The sequence below is a fragment of the Populus trichocarpa genome, chromosome 8 (genome assembly GCF_000002775.5).
Source record: "Populus trichocarpa isolate Nisqually-1 chromosome 8, P.trichocarpa_v4.1, whole genome shotgun sequence".
NCBI classification, from domain to species: Eukaryota; Viridiplantae; Streptophyta; class Magnoliopsida; order Malpighiales; family Salicaceae; genus Populus; species Populus trichocarpa.
The window spans coordinates 6,185,095-6,208,149 of NC_037292.2; the positions used below are offsets into that span (position 1 = coordinate 6,185,095).

Consider the following 23,055-nt stretch of genomic DNA (forward strand, 5'->3'; position numbering starts at 1 on the left):
AGGGTCATCGGCAACAAATCAACCACATTTAAATGTCACGCACTACCATTAAAGAAAGAGGACATGAAGGAGAACCAAATAAGACGATAGAGGCTCATTTTACACTCCTAGGAGATGTCGCTTGCCCCGTTCAAAATGCACGGCGTCTCCCACACGCCAACAACTTTTTGTATTTAAAAATCATAAATTAAATGGTAAATTACGTTACAATCCTCAAACAAACCACTAATTAAAAAAATATAAAAAAAAGACGTCATTACCTCTGTTTCAATGGCTTAAATTTTTTGTCTTTAAGATCATATATGTAATCTTACTGTATTTAAAAAAGAAAAATACAATAACATATCTGCCTTAAAGTGGTAATTTTTTTTTATTCCATGAGTATTTTAATTCTTTTACTGTTTATGTTTATAAATATATTGAATAGATAGAAATACTTCTAAACAAATTCATATTAACTAATGTACCATATAAAAAAACAAGTATACTCCTAGTTCAAAGGCAAGTATTTTTTATAAAAATAACAAAAAAATCCGTAGTGAATAAAGAAAACGTCAAGAAGACTACAATGTTTTTTCTTTTCTTTTGTAGTTGTAATCAGTACTTGCGAAGGGTGGATTCAAATTTCAAATTCAAGGTAAATCAAGTAAAACCTGACCATGCTTGCATTTTAATGCTAGCAAGTTTAAGATATTCTTAAAAAGTACTTTGTCAGTGAAGATCTTGTCATAGAACGTGTTTTTTTTAAAAAAAAAATGTTTTTAAAATCTTTTATTTAATTTTTTTATAATTTTAAATTATTTTAATATTAAAAATAAATTTTAAAAAATAAAAATATATATTATTTTAATATATTTTTAATTTTAAAAAAATACTGACAGTACTACCATAATATCAAACTCTAAAATAATTCATGTAGATGCAATTATTTATACAATTACACCAAACTCAATCTTGATGGATCCCACTTCCACGTTATCAGTTGCTTCTTCCAGTTTGAGATATGGTTTGCAGTTCGCACATGGCAATATCTTTCTTTGTCTTCGCCTGTGATCGATGTTTTCCTTGGTTTATGTCCGGACGGCAGACTGATCTGATCTGATCTGATCTTCACGCCCCAAAAATTGTGTATTTTCTTGCACTTCTTGTTCATAAACTATACAATATACATATCGAAGTCACGTGCACTTGTTCTTCACATAAATCATACTCGGAAGTCGGAACCTCTTTTTTCTATTGAATATTACACTTGCCAGCTGGCTTATTATTGAAAGTCCCGGTTCTTTGGGATTGGTTTAACCCACGCTGATTTACTCATCACTCCAACTGTACTATTCATGCATGTATCCCTTTTTTAAAATTAGTTTTCAAAATCAATATATATAATAATTCATCCAGAAAATAAACGAAGTTCCCATTTAACTTGATATCTTAAAAAGTAGAGATTAAGAGTATGTTTGACATCACTTATAAAATATGATTTCTTATTCTAAATATAATTTGAGTTTTATTTCTCGTAATTAACTCATGATAAAATAAAATAATTTCAAATTAGAAGTATATTTGATAAATAAAAAATCCAAAACAATTTCATAAAATGAGATTTGTAATATAAGTTAGAATTATAAGTTAAAAGTTAAGAATTATAATTCAATTTTGCAATATATTTTTTATCTAAAAATCTAAAAATTTAAAAAAAAATCTTAAATCAATTTAAGATATATTAAAATAATCTTTTGGGCCACAAACATGACGTGTTTCATTGCCTAATCAACTGCAGGGTTTTTTGAGCAGTAATAGAAAATTAGAAATTGCTTTTAAAATATGTTTTATTTAAAAATATATTAAAATAATCTTTTGGCCAAACACCCCATTGTTAAAATAAATGCCATCTGTATCCATGCAGATTTTCTCTTTCGTTGTGTTGTTCTTTTTTTCTTTTTCTTTTTTCACTCAGTCTACAACTTGAAGTCTTTCTGTTTGTCTAACAATGGCTCAGCTGGCCGGCCCTGATGAAATAGAGTCATTTCGGATTGAGTTAGCAGAGATTGAAAGAAACATAAGAACCTCATTCAGGAGTCAAGTGCCGAGTTTTCATAGTGTTTCAAATGGGAGTTCTGAGCACATTAGGGATGCAGATGATGAAGATATGTTACAGTGGGCTACTGTTGAGAGATTACCCACCTTTGAACGGATTACTACTGCTTTATTTGAGGAGCAAGATTGCACTGCGGCAAATGGAGATGCTAAGGGGAAAACAATTGTCAATGTTTCCAAACTTGGGGCTCAGGAGCGGCATGTGTTCATCGAGAAGCTCATCAAGCACATTGAAAATGATAATCTCCGATTGCTGCGGAGACTTAAGCAAAGGATTGACAAGTAAACATTCCTTTTACTTTTCCCTCTTCAAAGATATGCAGGTATTATCGTCATACATATTGAAGTACACTTGGAAATGTTGCTGTCTTCGATAAAGAATTTCGCTGTATCGATGGGTTTCCTTGGAGTACTGTCAGCTTTTATGTCGTGCATGGCTTATCTTTAACGCTTATTTAGCCTGATTGCATATCTATTGGATCGTTTCATTGATTTAGCTTCAATTATGTTTTCCAGAGTTGGTGTGAAGTTTCCCACTGTGGAAGTGAGATACAGAAATCTTTGTGTTGAAGCAGAATGCGAGTTAGTTCACGGAAAGCCTCTACCCACTCTGTGGAACACTGCCAAGAGCTTGCTCTCTGTAATGACCTGCGTATAACAAGAATAAGTTGTCTAATTCTCTTTTTATTCATCACTGCTCATTGGATCTTCTAAACTCTTAAAAATTCAAATGTTGTAACGTGGAAAGGATGTCTTTTTGACCTGACAGTTGAAAGTGACGACAAGTGTATGAATGTAGAACACGTGCATAATTCAAACAATTCACGTTTGGGGTCTTTTCTGCTGAAATCTAGTCATTTACCAGTCGAAGTACATACAATCAAGTAGTTTATTTCCATGTGTATATTGCTAACTCCCTTTGAGCTTTTTGTTTGTGGCAGGGGTTTGCCAGTCTCTCATGCTCAAAACGGAGAACCAAGGCAGGCATCTTAAAAGATGCCGGTGGCATTCTTAAGCCAGGAAGGTAACTGTCAAATATGCTGGTGTTTATTAAGTTCAATTAATGGTTGAACAGGCACACCTCAGCCGTTAGTCTCATCCTTTTGACATGATAAACTAGTATAAGAAAATTGGCAACCGATGAAATTGCTGTTTCTGTTCAAGATTTATTTCCTTGCAGTTGCTGAAAAAGGAACAAAGAAAATAACAGGTGGCCCAAAAACTTGAAGATTTCTCTAAGATTAAAACAGATCAGAAATGAATTTTGGGAAAAGAATATTGCATTACTCCTAAATCAACTTCCTACTTGAGCAGCATATACCAACAGGAGATTTTGCTGACAAATTTCCGTCTAAACTGTTTTTCATTGAGATAGAAAGTTTCAAATGTTGCAAATTCCAATTGGTATCTCCTCCATTCAGTAACCCATATATATTTTACTGATTTTTCAGACAGATTAGTCACTAAAGTATTTTCTAGATTTTGTAGGAATATATACTCTCAGCTGCTTCATTTTCTTGCTGTAGAGATTCTTAAGTTTCTCATTTCAACTTATCTTTGTTGCAGAATGACGTTATTGCTCGGCCCCCCAGGATGTGGCAAAACCACTTTGTTGTTGGCTCTGTCTGGGAAACTAAGCCATGCTCTCGAGGTTTCTTAGTGCTTGTCAGTTGTACAAATGAGTAAAAAATTTAACCAGAAGAAAAGAACAGAATTCTTAGAGAACTTTCCCCAAAAAATTTGAAACTTGGTCTCGTGTCGCATTTTCTAACAGCACACCGATACCAAACAGAAAGCATAAAGCTTTCCTCAAACAAATCTAAACTGAGCATTGCGTTTCAGATTATTTGCTTTTATGTTTCTCTGACCTATGTGTTCTTAAACAGGTCTCGGGAGAGATATCTTACAATGGTCACAGCTTGGAAGAGTTTGTTCCTCAGAAATCCTCAGTGTATATAAGCCAACACGATCTGCATATTCCAGAGATGACGGTGAGGGAAACAATTGATTTTTCTGCACGTTGTCAGGGCATAGGAAGCAGAGCTGGTAAGAATTCTTTAGACACACAAGTGATAATTTTGATACTCAAATCAAACTCTCAACTTAGTGCAACTGAATAAATCTTTCCTGGTAGATATCATGATGGAAGTCATTAGAAGAGAGAAGCAAGCGGGGATACTTCCAGATCCTGATGTGGATGCTTACATGAAGGTGCGTGTGAAACTTTAAGCATGTCTGAAATTTTACTTTCTACTTTCACAAGGTTCCGCGAAAGGTTGCAGAAATAGGTTTCCCTCTGCCCAGGGTCAAAACTCTTGGAAGTTAAACATGAACGACCATGTTCAAAAAGTTAATCAAATTTTACCCGAGTTTAGTTTGTTTGCCTTTATTAATGACTGCGTACGATAGCCAGTGTTTTATGGGCACAACAATAACATTCCTCGCTTTGTCACAGGCAATATCAGTTGAGGGACTGAAAAGTACACTTCAGACAGACTACATATTGAAGGTGGTTTACTAGATTTAATCTATGGCGCTGAACTGCTGAAGTATTTATGTTTTCTTCACTTCTTGTTGAAACAGGGTCTTATTTCTATGTTATCATCAACACAATTTTTTCTTTCTTTCAGATTCTAGGACTTGATATTTGTTCTGATATAATGGTTGGGGATGCCATGAGAAGAGGTATCTCAGGTGGTCAGAAGAAAAGGCTGACTACAGGTAGGGTAGGTTTGAGATAAGAATTGATATTTTAACGAATTTAGCTCTGTTCATTTGAGAACTTTTGAAGCAAAATTGAGAAGTCTTGACGTGCTGGGTTCAACCGTTCATTCGAGTACGCTGGCATCCATTAACTTTCTCTTGGTTTTCCTGCACAGGGGAGATGATTGTGGGGCCCGTGAAAGCACTCTTCATGGATGAAATATCAAATGGCTTAGACAGTTCAACCACTTTCCAGATTATGTCTTGTATGCAGCATTTGGCTCACATTACTGATGCAACTGTATTGATTTCCCTACTTCAGCCAGCACCGGAGACCTTTGATCTATTTGATGATATCATTCTAATGGCTGAAGGGAAGATTGTTTATCACGGGCCACGTTCTACTATTAGCAAATTTTTTGAAGACTGTGGATTCAGGTGCCCTGAAAGAAAAGGCATAGCGGACTTCCTCCAAGAGGTGTCTTTGAGCTTCAGGTTTTATCTTCATCCATACACATTGCCAAAACGGAGTTCTCTCTTACTTTGCTATTTTTCTGCAGGTTATCTCAAGAAAAGATCAAGGGCAATACTGGCACCGTACTGAACAACTTCACAGTTACATACCAGTTGACCAGTTTGTTAAGAAATTCAAAGAAAGCCAGTTTGGTGAGAAGCTAGACAAGGAGCTGTCAAGGCCATTTGATAAGTCTAAAAGCCACAAGAATGCCTTAACCTTCTCTAAATATTCATTAACAAAGTGGGAACTCTTCAAAGCTTGCAGTATGAGAGAATTTCTTATGATGAAGAGGAATTCTTTTATATACGTGTTAAAATCTATACAGGTATCTTCCTACATGCTTTTAAATTTTCCATGTATAATATACTTTTATGCAGCCTTGTTATATCTGAAAATATCTCTGATTCTCTCTCTGCAGCTAGTTATTGTTGCTTCAATATGTATGACAGTCTTGCTGCGTACAAGAATGGGTGTTGATGAGATCCACGCAAATTATTACATGGGTGCTTTATTCTATGCCCTTGTTATATTAGTTGTTGATGGAGTTCCAGAGTTACAGATGACTACCTCCCGACTTGCAGTTTTTTATAAGCAGAGAGAGTTATACTTTTATCCTGCTTGGGCTTATGCGATCCCAGCTGCTATTCTTAAAGTTCCACTTTCTTTAATGGAAGCTTTTGTTTGGACAGCCCTTACTTACTATGTCATTGGTTACAGCCCTGAGCTTGAAAGGTGAACATCAGATACAGAGTGAAAATTATCAGCAGATAAAATGTAGAATGGCTGCTAATTACGGTGCAAGAGAAAGAGTACTGTAGATTGAGAATCTAACTCACAGATTCTGCAGCTGTGCATATCATCATCATCATTATAATTTTAGACAAATGAAAAAAATAAATACTGTGCAAAACTTTTAACTTGGAAGAGCAAATATGTTAAAATTCTGAGATGTTTTTGAATGAGATAATTGTTCATAGGATGCAAGGAATAGAGAACCTGCTACTTGCTGAGAACAACTGAATTATGTGTCTTGCAGTTTCTTTCATTACTTGTATTTCAGAACTTATTATATCATAAATTCCTTCATTCCTGTGATAAGTTGTTGTGTTTTCAGGTTCCTCCGGCAATTTCTTATACTATTTCTGTTACATTTAGCATCATTATCCATGTTTCGTTTTGTTGCCTCAATCTTCCAAACCGCGGTTGCTTCAATGACAGCTGGAAGTATCGCTATTATGGGTTGTTTACTATTTGGTGGCTTTGTAATCCCAAAACGTACGATTTCCCATAATCTTGTTAATAGAATCTTCAGATGACTGTTCTGAACAACTTATCCTATTGCAGCCTCTATGCCTGCTTGGTTGCAATGGGGATTTTGGATTTCTCCAATAACATATGGTGAGATAGGTTTGACGACAAATGAGTTTCTTGCTCCTCGATGGGAAAAGGTATTTAACTTCTCTAGCTTTCAGTATGTAGGTTCTCTTAGGCCTCCAATAATATGTTAGAACTTAGAACTAGGGTACAAGGAAACTTTTCATGAGTGTAATATAATACTCCTACTGGACCCAAACACTCTCTATTGAGTTGCTTATATAATGATGTGGGGGGGGGGGGTGGATTTTTTCCTGCTCCTCATGTACCATCAGGTAGAGCATGAGAAAAGTTCTCGTAAAACTAGAAGTTGAGCCATACTTTTCTTGAGAATCTCATCTCAATATTTCTTTTTGAAACTTGAAAAAAGAATGGAAAGGAAAAGATACTGTTGGTGTTTGTTTAAAGGGATCGATTTCCTATTACTTGTTACTAGTGATAATTAGATGAAGAGTGAAGAGTGTTTTCTGTAATTAGTATGCACATGTGAAAATGAGAATCTAATCATACTTGAAGAAAAAGCCATTTATTTTCAATTTTATCCACAGATTGTGTCCGGTAACACAACCATAGGGCAACAAACACTAGAAAGCCGAGGGTTAAACTTCCATGGCTATTTTTATTGGATATCAGTTGGTGCCTTGATGGGGTTGGCTTTACTTTTCAACATTGGTTTTACCTTGGCTTTAACGTTCTTGAAACGTAAGTTCATCTTCTAGTTCTTAATAATATATTTTAAATACAATGTGTATTCCATGCTAACCAAATACATCAATATGGATTCAGCTCCGGGAAACTCTAGAGCTATCATTTCTTATGAGAGGTACTATCAACTACAAGGGAGAAAGGATGATGTTGATGGTTTTGACGAAGACAAAAAACTCCACAGCGCTAATGAATCTAGCCCCGGCCCTAAAAAAGGTGCTTGTTTTGTCATTATTCCGTTACTTGTAGGTTTGTCTTTTTATATAGTCTACATGGTCAGTACTGGCATAGATAAGTATCTCCCGCACCTTTTTAAGTGGTGCCATCAATAAATCTTGCAGGAAGGATGGTTTTACCTTTTGAACCCCTTGTGATGACATTTAAGGACGTGCAATATTATGTTGACACCCCCTTGGTAATTATGATAAATCTAATTTATGTTTGAGTTATGAATAGCCATAAAATACTGGGAGCAACTTATGTCTGCAAATGTCATTGTTTTTTTGCCTCAGGAAATGAGAAAACGAGGTGTTTTGCAGAAGAAGCTCCAGCTTCTATCCGACATTACTGGTGCATTCAGGCCCGGTATTCTTACAGCACTGATGGGGGTTAGTGGAGCCGGGAAAACGACTCTTATGGATGTTCTTTCTGGAAGGAAAACTGGTGGTACTACTGAAGGAGAGATTAGGATTGGCGGGTACCCAAAGGTTCAAGATACATTTGCTAGAATATCCGGTTATTGTGAGCAAGCAGACATACATTCCCCTCAAATAACTATAGAAGAATCTGTAGTTTTCTCTGCTTGGTTGCGGCTCCCATCTGTCATTGATCCGAAAACTAAATTTGTATGATATATTTTCAATTAGAGTTAATAGCTTGATCCTAGAGTTTCCCTTTAAGATTGAGTTTCACTGAACTCTGGATTTTCTCGTGACTTCCTCTCCAGGATTTTGTCAATGAAGTCCTTGAAACTATTGAGCTTGATGGGATTAAGGATTCTTTAGTAGGCATTCCAGGAATTAGTGGTTTATCAACTGAGCAGCGTAAACGACTGACTATAGCTGTGGAGCTAGTTTCCAATCCATCTATAATATTTATGGATGAGCCCACATCTGGCTTAGACGCAAGAGCAGCTGCGATTGTTATGAGAGCAGCGAAGAACATAGTTGAAACGGGAAGAACAGTTATTTGCACAATCCACCAGCCAAGTATTGATATCTTTGAGGCATTTGATGAGGTAAAAAAATATGGGCACTTTGCATAAAGGAACATGACATGGTGAAATGGATGCCACCAAGTTCTCTCAATAAACAATCTATGGATCCGATGTAAATGCATGTTAATGTTCTTAAGACATTATTTTCACTGCAGTTGATTCTAATGAAAACTGGAGGACGCCTTATCTATTCTGGACAGCTGGGTCAGCGGTCAAGCGCACTCATTGAGTATTTTGAGGTCTGTTATACTAAAATTCTTTATTTAAACGTTTCTATTAATATAGCTGTCTTCCGTATGTAATACCTCTGGTTGCTGTCAACCTTCATATATTTTGACCTTGGTTCTACTTAACTGGATATCTTGAACAGAAAATTCCTGGAGTGCCTAAGATTAAGGACAACTATAATCCGGCAACATGGATGTTAGAGGTTACTTCTCAATCTGCAGAGGCTGAACTTGGGGTAGATTTTGGACAAATTTATGAAGGGTCCACCTTGTACAAGTAAGTACCAACGCTAGGATGCTCTATATCTATGTTGTGAAAGATGAAAATTCACCACTCTCTTTGACTGTATATTGCATCAATGGATCTGAGGTGGTCTTCGTTATTAATGAAGGTTTTCTCGGTTTGTGTTTGATTCATCTCTGAATTTCGGATTTCACATTGTCTAAATATGCGTATAAATGTTTGAAAGCTATTGAATATAACTCGCGAGTGATACTATAGGAGTCTCTTTCCTGACTGCAGGGAGAACAGGAAGCTGGTTGAGCAATTGAGTTCAAAAACTCCTGGTTCAAAGGACTTGCATTTTCCTACCCAATTTTCACAGAATGGCTGGGAACAGCTCAAAGCATGCCTCTGGAAACAGAACTTGTCTTATTGGAGAAGTCCTCCGTACAATCTGTTGCGCATTTCTTTCATATCTTCTGGAGCTCTTTTGTTTGGCGTACTGTTCTGGCAGCAAGGAAAGAATATGTAAGCCAATACATAGTCCTGATATTTAGTTGGATGTGTTTTTTAAATTGAAAAACGTTGTCATGATTCTTTCTGATTTTGTAGAAACAACCAACAAGACTTGTTCAGTATGCTTGGTGCAATGTACACGGCCATAATGTTCTTTGGAATAAACAATTGTTCTACAGTTCTGCCTTATGTTTCAGCAGACCGGACAGTTCTGTACAGGGAAAGATTTGCTGGAACGTACTCTGCATGGGCCTATTCATTAGCACAGGTCAGATCTCTCATGAAAACTGGTTTAATTCATTTCCTGTCAATTTTGTCAAGAAATACTGGTTTTAAGTTTCAATTTACAAACCAGAGTTGCATCTGTTATTTTAGGTAACTTGTGTTTTATTATTTTGCAGTTGTTAGTTGAGGTTCCTTACTTGTTCGCTCAATCAGTTATTTATGTGATTGTCACATATCCTATGATCGGTTACTCCTTGTCTGCCTATAAGATATTCTGGTCTCTCTATGGGATGTTCTGCACGTTGCTTTGCTTCAACTACCTGGGGATGCTGCTCATATCAGTGACACCAAATGCTCAAGTGGCTATCATTTTATGCTCAATCGCATTCACAACAATGAACTTTTTCGCTGGATTCATTGTACCGAAAAAGGTAATTAACATCGACTCTTAAGCTAGATTCATATTTTCTCCACTGTTTTCCTAGATGAATTCAATTTGCTTCAGTACGTCAGAAAGTCAAAATGCATATCTTAACAGATCATACATATGTCTGGCTTTAGGATCGCTACAACCAGTCCAACACGTATGGAGTTAACCAACAGTTGAAATCTATGGTTATCTTTTTCTAGAGTAGGGTTGTGTTTCTACGTACAGATGTTGAAATACATAAAACTGACTCGATTATGGTGCTCTTTTGCTTCATGCAGCGTATTCCAATGTGGTGGATTTGGTTGTATTATATTTGTCCCACATCTTGGGCATTAGAGGGTATGTTCACCTCGCAATATGGAGATCTGGACAAAGAAATATCAGTCTTCGGCGAAACCAAGACTGCCTCAGCTTTTATAGAGGATTACTTCGGGTATCGTCAAGACTTTTTGGGTGTTGTTGGTCTTGTACTTATCATCATTCCCATTGTCATCGCTTCTCTTTTCACTTATTTTATTGGAAAATTGAACTTCCAGAGAAGGTAAATTCTGTATTCATATTTGTCCATTATTGTATCCTTCGAGGTTAACATTGCTTATTTTCATGGAGAGGAGGAGAATGACTTGTGGTTAGACAGTTGATGACCATGGATAGCATGTAATCCATCCAGTTTTTTACGGTTTGTTGGGGTATTTTTGTGAGTGTGGTAGAAGTTGTTTTTTAAAATATTTTTTGTTTAAAAATATATTAAAATAATATTTTTTTATTTTTTAAAATTTATTTTTTATATCGATATATTAAAATGATTCAAAAAAACTCATAAAAAATTAATTTAAAGCTAAAAAATTTTAAAAAAAAAACTCAAAAAGATAGTTATACGTACTATAACGTTAGACAGAACCTTAGAATTAGACATATAATATATTTGAAGGGGTTAATTTGTAAGGATGTAATTGAATAGACGACACAACCAGAGGGATTAAAATAGACTTTAAGAGGAGCCGAGCCATGGTCCCCTCCCGTCCTAGAGTAGCTCTGCCCCTGATGCCTGGAGTTCCCATTTTAAACATCGAATATATTTTTCCATGGTTTATCGATGAGTATTAACTCAGTAAGTATGTCCTATTGTTGGATTTAGTTTAAATTCCATTATAAACCTTAAAAAGGTATATCAAAAGGTATTGAAATAATATGTTTTTGTATTTAAAAATTGTTTTTAAAAATTTTTGAGTTTTTTTTAATTATCTTTTTGTAATTTCCGACCGTTTTGATGTTTTAATATTAAAAATAAAATTTTAAAATAAAAATATATTATTTTAATATATTTTTAAATAAAAAAAAAAACAATTATTCAACTCATCAAACTCTAACAGCCGAACTCAACACTCTTTCATCAATTACGTATGGAACTTCGTTGATTCCCTACTGGGCGTATCCACAAGTACTTTTGGTCTGGGCATTTAAGATGGGCTATACTGTTTTCCTTTCTTTTGGATACTTCTTGCCTGGCCCAATTCCCATGTATTTGTCTGGGCTTGGCTCCTCGTGACATGAAATGATACCCGCTTTTTAAGAAAAGAAAGGAAAGCAAAGGGGATTTAAAAAAAAAAAAAAAAAACAATTCCCCCTTAATAATAGGATCAAAGTTAATTTTTTAAATGTTTTTTTTAGAAAATTATTAAACATTTCGGTTGTTTAGAAATGTTTAATAATTGGTTTAACAATATAGATTTTATGTGTGCTTTCATGCATGTTTAGCGCTGCGGCTGCGACTGCATTTATAGAAAAACATTGTAGTCATGTATTTGGTTACGGTCTAAATGCATATTACTATTTGTGGGATCCATGATCATATGCAGTTAAACCACAAAACAACCAAAAGCAACTTCAAGTTGCTTTTTGTGCTGAGTTGCAAATTGTGCTTATAAACACATTAAACAGAGGCACATAAGAAGAAGAATAGATACAGAGCAGGTAAACAAAGGCGCGGAAGAAGAAGACCATAAACATAGCAGTGAACAGCACCGCCAACCACTGCTCTTCCTCTTTTCCTTCTCATTCTCCTTTCCTTCGTCTTTTGCATTCTCTACTATTCACGTTGCATGCGAACAATGGAGAGCAGCTCACCACCAGCCTCCGTCGTTTCCACCGCCAGCCACTTCTCTTCCCCTTCCCTTTCTCCTTCGTCTTTTTGCATTCTCCACTGTTCGAAGAAGAAGAACAGAAATAGAGCACAGTGGATAGCAGCTCCCTTAGCTCACCACCCACCTCCGCCATTTCCACCGCCAACCATTGCTCTTCCTTTTCCCCTACTCCTTCTCCTTCGTCTTCTGCATTCTCCATTGTTCATGTGAATAGTGGAGAGCGTATCTATTGTTCATGGCTGGACCGGGTCCGGCCCAAACCTAAATGTCAGGTGTTTGGGTCCGACCCAGTAAAATAGAAAAAATCCAAAAAAAATTCTAAAATTGTGTTTTATTTGAAAAAATAGTGTTTAATATTATTCAATGACACTACATAATTATATTAGAATTAGATCGTATGATGACGTAGCATTTGCAAAATTTGATTGCAATCTCAATTTTGTTACTGATGATATTTTACCTGATGTTGTTGCACGCTCAGGAAGTCATGAAAACTGTAGTCTTTGCCATATGGATTTCGTACGTGATGGAATTGCAAATAGTTTAATGGAACAATAAAAAATACTTTATATAAAGTATTGTTTATTTCATTGTGTAATAGCAATAGTTAAATCTATAATATTTCAATTAAAAACCATCAATATTAGTATATGTCTTTTTTAGTTATTTTATAACCTCAATTTGAAAAGCATTATTAACCAAACACATTAAACTACTTTTTGTTCAACCTCAATTTCAACCACAGTTTTAACCAAATATATATTTTTCAAAACCAACCTCAACTAAAAGTACTTTTTATAAAACAACTTTTTTCAAATCACAATAACTACCACAATACCAAACACGCCCGAATCATCCCTGAGCTTTTGGTTTAAATGTAAAACGAATATTCTTCCCTTTCAGGTGAGAGGTAACGAATTTCAATCAGACTCTTGAAGGGGACGAGAGCTGAGGGGGAATATTATTTCCCTTGTTGAAGGAATCACATGTTTTGCCTGATGTGTACACAACAAACTCTTTGTAGTAATAAGATATATTTTTTTTTATATTAAAAATATTTAAATTATTATTATTTTACTTCAAACTAATATTTTTTAATATTTTTAGATTATTTTAATGTGTTGATGTTAAAAATAATTTTTAAAAATTAAAAAAATTATTTTGATATATTTTTAAGTAAAAAATATTTTAAAAAGTAATTATAAAAAAAAACAAAATAAAGTAGAATGGGATATTTACAAGAAGATCGTGTGAACGTGGAAATGGGCGAAAAGAAAAGGGAAATTTCTAGTGGCTCGGCTTGCCAGTCGTTGCTATCTCATCATATTCCACTGTGACTGCGGGGACAAAAATGAGGTGGATCCAGGTCATCCATGACATCGCAAACTTATTCAATCAGACCTCCACGGACTTACCACCATTGACTACAGAAAGTGGCCAGGAAACAGTTTATAACCACACGTTTATTTTTATGATTAAAAAAAATTTTAAAAAAAATTTTAAATTTTAAATTTTTTTCTTAACTTTAAATTAATATTTTTTTTATATTTTCAGATTATTTTAATAAACTAATATAAAAAATAATCTTAAAAAATTTTAAAAATATTATTTAAATGCTTTTCCGAGTAAAAACACTTTGAAAACAACCACAATCACACTTCCATACACCTTATTGGTCATGTGATCTGCAATCGCAGCGGATAATATATTTTTATTTTTTATAAAATACTGTGATGACTGAAAAATCAAGACCTAAGTTTTTTTTATCAAAAAAACTTATTTTTCAACCCATTTTTAACCAAAAATACCTATAAAATACCTTAAGAAACAATGTCAAACCTATACATGGCCTAAAAAACCAAAATCAACTCGAGCTCATTTGTGTTTTTTCAATAACTTTAAATGTAAAAAAAATAACACTTGATATGAAATTTCTTTGTCAAAAGAAACAATTTGACACAAATATTATTTGTTTTAGTGGTATAAATCGGTGTCAGTAATATGTTTCTCTCTTTACCATGGGAATCCGACAACCAGTCTCTTCTTTCTCAATCATGGACTAAATTAATGTCATAAATATCATGTTTTTTTTTATTTATAACACGTCCCGATGTATTTTTCATTTAGATTTTTTTCTTTAATCTTACCTTTTCACAAAAAATTAAATTAATTAATCCTTAATTACAATTAAATAATATAAAAAAATTAAAAATCAAATTGAAATTAAAAAAAAAAAAAACACTTACATAGTCCTCCGATGTTAATGTGCGAGAGCAACTGGGAATCTTTTAAAGACGAGAACCACCAATCACTAATTTACCGCTCCCTGACTCTGACAATAGAACTTTCACGGATTTTCTACGGTATAAATGGCGACATGCAAGATGCTTTCATTGTTCGTAAAATGGGTTTTCTGATGTGATGATTTCAGAGTTTTCTTGGAGAAACCGTTTCTTTAATGTTTTTCGATTGGAACTGACGTTATCAGCTTCTAGAAAAAGAACGAGAAAGAGGAAGCGCTCCAAGTTGAGGTTGAGGTTTCTGACGTGCAGCATGCAACACCACATGTATTGACGTTGATGCCCCTGATAAGTGCTGTGGTGGGACCACCTTCTAGATCAATGAATCTGCTTTCCATAATCTCAGAACCTCTTGCAGATTTGTTGGACTTTCCGCTTTAACTCAAGTTAATGGGAGGCAACTGTCATTTTGTCCGCATGTTGATGTCCTGGAATTTAATTTAACAAGAGCTAATTGAGGAGGGGAATTCTACGTTACCCTCATCAAATTTCATTGTTCTGGACAGAGGTTTGTTTTTTATTTTTTATTTTTTATTCTAATATTTGGTTTACTACAAACTGAAATTTAATTTGTTTTGATTTTTTTATATTAAATTATCTCAATACAATGATTCAGATCATAAATTTAGTGAATTAACTTAATTAATTCAAGTTTTTTTTATCTTTTTTATTTATTTGATTTTTTTTCCTTTAAAATTTGAGAGGAAACTTCATAGTTTATTTTGGTTTGCTTTGTACAAAGATATTCTGGTTTCATGATTTCAAGCGCGAATTTAATAGGTTAACTCGGTTGATTAGAATTATTTTTTTATCTTTTTTTTTTCAATTTCATCATTCAACATTAAATTATGTGAGAATTAGACTTCATACTTTATTTCAACTTATTTTCAATGGGGTTATCCGGGTCTAATGACTTGAGTCACGTGTTTGATCAATTAACCCGAGTTGATTATGTTTTTTTTCCTTTTTTTTTAATTGATTTTTCTCAATTTTACCATTTAATATTGAATTGACTGTAAATTGAAGTTCATGATTTAGTTCAATTTACTTTCTATATGATTGTTTTAATCTCGTGATTCAGGTCACAGATTTAATAGGTTAACTCATGTTGAACCGAATCAATCCAATATATTAACGTCTTGATATTTAAAAAACTATATCATCTTAAATTATTATTTTAATCAAATTAATTATTTTTTATCTGAAAAAGCCAACCAACTATATCTGATCAGCCTATCTATTCTAAATTAATCTCTTCATTTTTCTGATCTTGTAACTTGTATCGTTTGCCAGGTCTACGACATAGTATTATTATATTATACAAACAACTATAAGAATTTAAGTTTTGACTAGGATGAAAATCACCCTTTTTTAATTTTTATTTTTTTCTAATTACATTTTTATTTTTTTATTTAATCTTTTTATGACCTAAATTTATGAGATAAATTTTTTAATTATAATAATAGAAAGAAAAGATTTAAAGTAAAAAGACTACAATGTAAAACATATAGAACATGCGACGGAAAGTAAACTAATACATCATCATTGATGAATTTGATGTTTTGAAAATAAAAGAGAAAAAATTAATGGAAAAAATAATAAAATTCTTGGAGGCTTAAACAATAAATATAAATAAATAAAAGATATTATAGTAATTGAATAAAGCTTGATAAATATAAATATATATATAAAAAAAAGTTCTGGATTTTAAGAGAAAGAACCGTGAAAAGAAAAGAAAAAAAAGTCGAAGTTGACGTGAATTAATTCAAGTGAACCAGTATGACTCGGCCCGGCTCCTGACCGTATCTGCCCCTAGATGGGGTTCGATATCTATGTGTATAAGTACCCAACATGAAAGTACTAGCTGCTATCGAGAACAAATCACTTTTTAGTTTCAATATGAATCATTGGCTCCTCATCCTGTTTTCCATCTTCATCTCCATCTCCGTCTCTGGCATCCTCAGATTCATTCTCAACCGATACTTTATCAACACGAAGCCCACTCTCTACAAACTCCCTCCAAGCCCCCAATCCATTCCAGTGATCAGCAACCTCCTACAGCTCGTCCGCATCACTCCCTCTGATATCCACTCCAACCTGAATTCACTCCATGCCAAGTTAGGCCCAATTATAACTATCTACTCTGGCTCCCGCCCTGTCATCTTTATAGCTGACCGGTTCCTAGCTCACAAGGTCTTAATCCAAAATGGTGCAATGTTTGCTAATCGCCCACCAGCTTCTGCTACTCAAAAGATTGTCAGCAGCAATCAGCGAATTATTAGTCTCGCTTTCTATGGCCCGACTTGGCGTCTCCTGCGGCGAAATCTTACTGAAAATTTTCTCCACCCTTCCCGCGCGAAATGTTTCTCTCTTTCGCGGCGGTGGGTGCTACAAATCCTTATGAATCGCCTGGAATCCCAAGAAAAGTCTGGTCAGCCTATCTGTGTTAGGGAGCACTTTCTATATGCCATGTTTTGTCTGTTAGTCGTAATGTGTTTTGGTGATAATATTAATGAAACCCAGATTAAACAAATTGAGGAAGTTCAGCGACGAGCCTTTTTGAGTTTCAATAAGTTTAATATACTCAATTTATGGCCAAGAATGACCAAGATCGTGTTGCGTAGGCGTTGGGAGGAATTCTATCAGCTTCGTAAATGCCAACAAGATGTATCAATTCCATTAATAAGAGCAAGAAAGAATCTGCAAGAGGAAGAGAGGAAAAGAATGGAAACTCAGCATCATCATGTTGTATCTTATGTTGATACATTATTAGGTCTGGAACTTCCTGATGAAAACAAAAAGCTTAACGAGGTGGAAATTGCTAATTTATGCAGCGAGTTTCTAAATGCGGGCACTGATACTACGACAACTGCCTTGGAATGGATCATGGCAAATCTGGTCAAATACCCAAAAATTCAAGACAAATTATTCATGGAGATTAAAGGGGTTGTTGGAAATGGAGATCGGGAGGAGGTAAGCGAATCTGATTTGAAAAGGCTGCCGTATTTGAAAGCAGTGGTTCTGGAAGGCCTGAGGCGGCATCCTCCTGCACGTCTTTTGGCTCCACATGCGGCGAGGGAAGATGTTGTTTTGAATAATGAATATTTGATACCAGAGACCGCGGCCATAAATTTCCTGGTTGCTGAGATGGGGTGGGATCCAAAGGCGTGGGAAGATCCACTGGCATTCAAGCCGGAAAGGTTCCTGAATCATGATAATGGAATTGGGCGAGAATTTGATATCACAGGGAGTAGAGAGATTAAAATGATGCCATTTGGTGCAGGGAGGAGAATCTGTCCAGGTTACCAATTAGCAATGCTTCATTTGGAGTATTATGTGGCTAATTTGATTTGGAAATTTGAGTGGAAGGCTGTGGATGGAGATGATGTTGATTTGTCTGAGAAGGCAGAGCGTACGATGGTGATGAAGAATCCATTGCAGGTTCACTTATCACCTAGATAGATGACAATGTCGTCTAGGAATATAATGAGTATCTATATATTATAAAATATATAAAAATAAAATTTTAAAAATTATTATATAGATAAAAATCAAGATGTTTAATATTAAAAAATAAAATATTTAACCGATTATATCAGTTAAATTTATTTATTTAAGCAAATAATAATAGAAATAGAAACACAAATTAATTTGATTAAATAAAATAATAAAAAAAAAACACATTGCAAAAATACACATATTAGAAATATTATCTGAAAATATTTTTTTTATTTTTAAAAATAAATCTCATCCATACAAAAAAAAAATTATAGATGAATAAGAAACTCTTCAAATTTAAATGTATAACTAAAAAAATAATTGTATTTTAAAAGACTTTTGAAACAAAATAAAAGAGAGAATTATGCCAATTTAAGTATAAATTATGAAAATTTAGAGAAAAAAACCACAAAAAAACATTAATTTTAAAAAGGAATTAGAAAAAAATAAAGCAAAGGCCAGGCCAAACTGCCTGACCCATTTTATCAGGGCCCTAACAAGCCTGCGTGATTGGGCTCTTGATTTTTTATGTTTGTAATTGGGGTCCAAATTTTTTTGAAAAAAAAATCATACAATGCACATCTGATTTGAGCAAATTACAGCTACTGTGGTGGCTAGAAAATTAGGGTTTAAGTTTTTTTTACTCAAAAACTAGTTTTTCAATCTATTTTTGACCCAAAACACCTATAAAACATCGTAAGAACTGTGATAAACCTATATGTGGCCTTAAAAAATAAAATAAAAAACCAAAATCAACCCGAAACCAAATGTTTTTTTCATGAACTTTAAAGGTAAAAAAACATTTAATATGAACCCCTCTCATCAAATAGAACCATTTGAAATAAATATTGTCTATTTTGGTGGTCTAAATCGGTGTCAACAATATTTTTCTTTCTCTACTGCTGGAATTCGGTGACTCCTCTCTCTCCTCTCAACCATAAACTAAAAAATAACAAAAATAAATTTTTGTACCAAAATTAAATTGTAAAAATATTAAGGTACTGAAATTGTATAATGTGCGTGATTTTTAAAGTTCAAGAACCAAAGTGCATCTTTTGATAAACTTATGGCACAACACTTATGTTTAACATCCTTTTTATTTTGATCCCTCTTCTTTTAATCACATCCTTTCATAATAAATCAAAATCAATTGGTTTTTAATTAGGAGTATATTGTCAAAAAAAAAGTTGGAGAATCAAATTAAAAAATAAAAAGTTTGCACAACCCCAAGTAACGTGTAAGAGGATAAACAATGTACCAGTAATGTGAATGAGGTGAACAGTGGAGAATATAATCGTTATCAGAGTAATTTTGCGTATGCAGGAAAATCTTTGAGAGGCGAACATGGTTGGTTGGATCTTCATTCATCGCCTCCGAAAATTTAATTTCCTGATGCAATATGCGAATAGAAATGCGAAAGCAACTGGGAAAACAACAAGAAGAACAGCCACAGTGCCCAACTGATCATGTCGAAAGCCACAACAATCTTGTAGAAAGGAACTGACTGTCTTAAGCACCCCAAACATGAAGATTTCCTTGTGAATGTCTCCATGTTGTGATGTGAGAAAACCATTTAAGGATCATGATGTGGGGCAGAGGTAATACAACCAAATCCATCACTTCCGAATTTTCTGCGCATAATTAGTATAGTTACAAATTTCTAATACAGCAGTACCCAATTGTTGGATATGTGATCGCTACGTACAGAATTGCTTGCAGTAGTACGTATGGTATTTCAACAGTCACCTGCAGAATTCCTTGTATTATCATATATATGGAACAATATGACAGCAAATCATGTAACTTTTAATATGAAAAGTAAACGACACTTTCGTGCTGATGAAAGTGATGTTGAACCTGCGCTACAAGAACAGAGAAAAGAGAATTCATAAGCTCTTAAATTGATACTGCTTTTCTGATTTAAGTTGAGGGAAAGATGAACTAACATTTCCTTCCCTTATGCCATAAGGCTATTCCAAACAACAGCGATGAAACGATCACGAAGATGAATCATGCCAAGCTGTACACAGGACTTTTCCAGTAGGACAAGTGTTGCTTCCACAAGCATGCTGGAAACCGCTCCCGTCTACTCTGTGGAAAACTGCTGGTCTCTTGAACGTGGTGGAGGTCCACTCAGATGTCTCCCTATGATCAAGGAATAAAATGACGCTTATGATTAATTCAGAGCCTACAATTGAAGTTCTGATTATTTTAATAATCCTCTAACTGCATGACGGGTTCATATCATGTAAGAAATTCTGAGAAACAAAATCTGCTATCAAAGATTTCCATGAAGTCTTGCTCTCCAGGAAATGGAAATGAAATATATACTTACAGGTACAGAGAGACTCCTTGTGAAGTTCTGCGAAATCTAATCCAAGTTCTGATTCCATTGATGCAGAATTAACCTCCAACATCCACGTTGCAGGATTATAGTTATCATTGACCTTTGGCGAACCTGAAATACCCAGTTCAGCAGTGAAGACATGTAAATCAGTTATCTGTATCAACTTCACATTCTAGAAAATGTCTGTCAGGTCTAAAATAGCAAGGGGAAGATAAGCTGCCGATAAAAAATGATGATTGTTACAAGTAAGATTTCAATAAGCTTACATGAATGGTGACGGAGCATTCCTGAATGTATAACCTGTCCTCTTTTCATTAAAATCAACTGCATGAAAAATTCTCCCTCTTAGAGTCTTAGTCATTCGACTTGTGATACAAGTGAGAAGATTATGAATCCTGTTGATATCAGCTAAAATGGGCTGGCTCCTCCTTAAATTTAGTTGCATTAACTATAGACATGGATCCAAAAGCTGTTAGTACATAACTCATAATGCCAATAAAAGAAAAGCACTACCTGTTCCACCTCATCAAAGCCTCAAAGACATCAATGCTCGGCTGATTTTCTTTCTGTGGCAACTACGTTCTTCGCCGCACGCATGACACTTGCAGCTGTTTTAGTATCTAAACCTGATGTTGGTTCATCCATAAATACTATTAATGGATTTGAAACAAGCTCCACTGCAATAGTTAACCTTTTACGCTGTTCAGTAGACAGGCCACTTCGGCCAGGAATTCCTACTACGGAGAACTTTATGTCATCAAGTTCAATCGTTTCAATGACTTCTTCTGAACATCTCTGCAGCATATAAAAGTTTCAATATTGACCTCTTCTGAACATCTCTGCAGGATATGAAATCAGGGACTGCATTAAAACATGATATATCATTCATTTTTTATACGAAATCATGTTTTTTTATAAAAAAAAGAGAGAGATTCATCGGGGATATTTTTATTTCGTCAGATGCATTAAGCAAATTTTGTACGCATATAACGTTCTTAGTGTGACACGCATATTTTTTTAATTTATTTTTTCTTTTCAAATCTCTTTCCTTTTTCCTTTTCCTTTCTTTTTTCTCTTTCCTTTATTCTCCTCCCTCCCTTCTCTCTGTCTTGCCTGCCCCACCTTCTCCCTTCTCTTCGATCAAATCTGACCCTTCTCCTTCCTCTTCTTTCTTCTCCTTGCCGCCAGGGAGCCACCACACCCACGCCATCCACCCTTCCCTTCCTTCTCCTCGGACACACACCAGTCGTTCATCCCCGCGTCCTCTCTTCGATCTTTCACCACCAGACACACCTCCACGATCTCCCTCCCCCACCAGCCACGATCTCTTAATTTCAACATGCACATTTACAGGTCCTCTCGTGTTAACTTTGTCTAGTTGTCTGCAGGATTGTGTTTCGTGGGTTCGTCGCCTTAACTTGTATTGGAGACATTTTTATACTGTTTTGGATTGTTTTCTACCTTTTCTTTAATTTTTACAGATATGTTTGGAGGCGGATTAAAAGGAATGTTGAGAGAAGGAAGGGAGATGGAGAAAGCGGAAAAGGGAAATTTGAAAGAAAAAAAGGAGATTCACAGTGTTATTTAGTATAAGATTTTATTTGTGTATTATTTGATTCCTTATTATTTTTAATTAAGTATTTTTTTAAAAAAAAAATGAAATCAAATAATACAATATATAGTATTTATTTTAAAAATCAAGAATAATTAAGATTTTAAATTCTATATGTATTGAGATTATATAGTCTTAAGAGATATTATCTTTTGATTTTAGTTTTTTAGGATATGAGTTTTTTAAATTCCTTTTTAATCAATAAAAATATTTCAAATTTGATACCAAGTTGGAAAAAACATAAAACGCTATAAAAATTATGTAAATTTTAGATTTAACAAATGGCATGATAAACTTCGTAATGTTATGTTTTCTATTCCCACGTGTACAATCAGCTCCGAGAACTTCTTTTGCCTGTAAGCCTTGCCCATGCGGGCCAAGCTGCTCATAGTGCATTGCGTCGCATGAGATTGGAAAAGGCTGGCAATTGAAAAGCCCTCCTACATGTGGGGTGGCATTTTCCGAGGCCATTGTTGTCGTTGACTAGCAGCATAACAAAAAACTCTTCCGCTGACAAGTGGCAATCCACGAGGCCTTCAACCAGGACAGTGAAGAAATCAGGAGAATGGAGAGCGATGGACTATGTACTTACCGGCTCATACACTTCCGATCGGCGAGACATCTCATCAGAAGAAAAGTGCCGCTGTTGAAAGGATGGGTTTGACTCTGGCATCTGTCTGATTGTGGCTGAGCATCCACTAGAGTTTAGACAATTGAGGTGAAAATGCTTCTGCCATCAAACTGGTTTTCATGCATCAGTAGCCACCATGTTCGCATTCAAATCAAGCGACGAGTTATATAACAGCACTTGATTGTGCTTTAAGCTTTCGAGTTTTGATTAGAAAATCCCATGTTCCTTGGTGATAAACACCAGTTTCCTTCCAAGAAGGATCAAATTTTAAACCAGAGAGGGCTCTTTCT

At 34.7% G+C, this 23,055-nt stretch overlaps 2 protein-coding genes across 2 annotated transcripts; both read left to right on the top strand.

Moving 5' to 3' along the window:
• Positions 1-1,970: 1,970 nt before the first annotated feature.
• LOC7471078 (pleiotropic drug resistance protein 3) lies at positions 1,971-10,889 on the top strand. Its single transcript, XM_024606801.2, has 24 exons — positions 1,971-2,379; positions 2,614-2,737; positions 3,039-3,121; positions 3,664-3,748; positions 3,984-4,143; positions 4,232-4,308; positions 4,553-4,606; positions 4,728-4,818; positions 4,977-5,278; positions 5,361-5,642; positions 5,736-6,049; positions 6,432-6,592; positions 6,662-6,765; positions 7,240-7,393; positions 7,478-7,612; positions 7,738-7,811; positions 7,909-8,241; positions 8,343-8,633; positions 8,768-8,851; positions 8,983-9,116; positions 9,363-9,590; positions 9,675-9,846; positions 9,980-10,234; positions 10,512-10,889. Exons 1-24 carry the CDS (start codon positions 1,991-1,993, stop codon positions 10,776-10,778), a joined length of 4,353 nt encoding a protein of 1,450 aa, XP_024462569.1. The 5' UTR covers positions 1,971-1,990; the 3' UTR covers positions 10,779-10,889.
• Positions 10,890-16,380: 5,491 nt separating this feature from the next.
• Positions 16,381-18,275, top strand: LOC7471079 (cytochrome P450 89A2). Its single transcript, XM_002311324.4, has one exon. The coding sequence runs from the start codon at positions 16,529-16,531 to the stop codon at positions 18,137-18,139; it is 1,611 nt and encodes a 536-aa protein (XP_002311360.3). The 5' UTR covers positions 16,381-16,528; the 3' UTR covers positions 18,140-18,275.
• Positions 18,276-23,055: the final 4,780 nt, after the last annotated feature.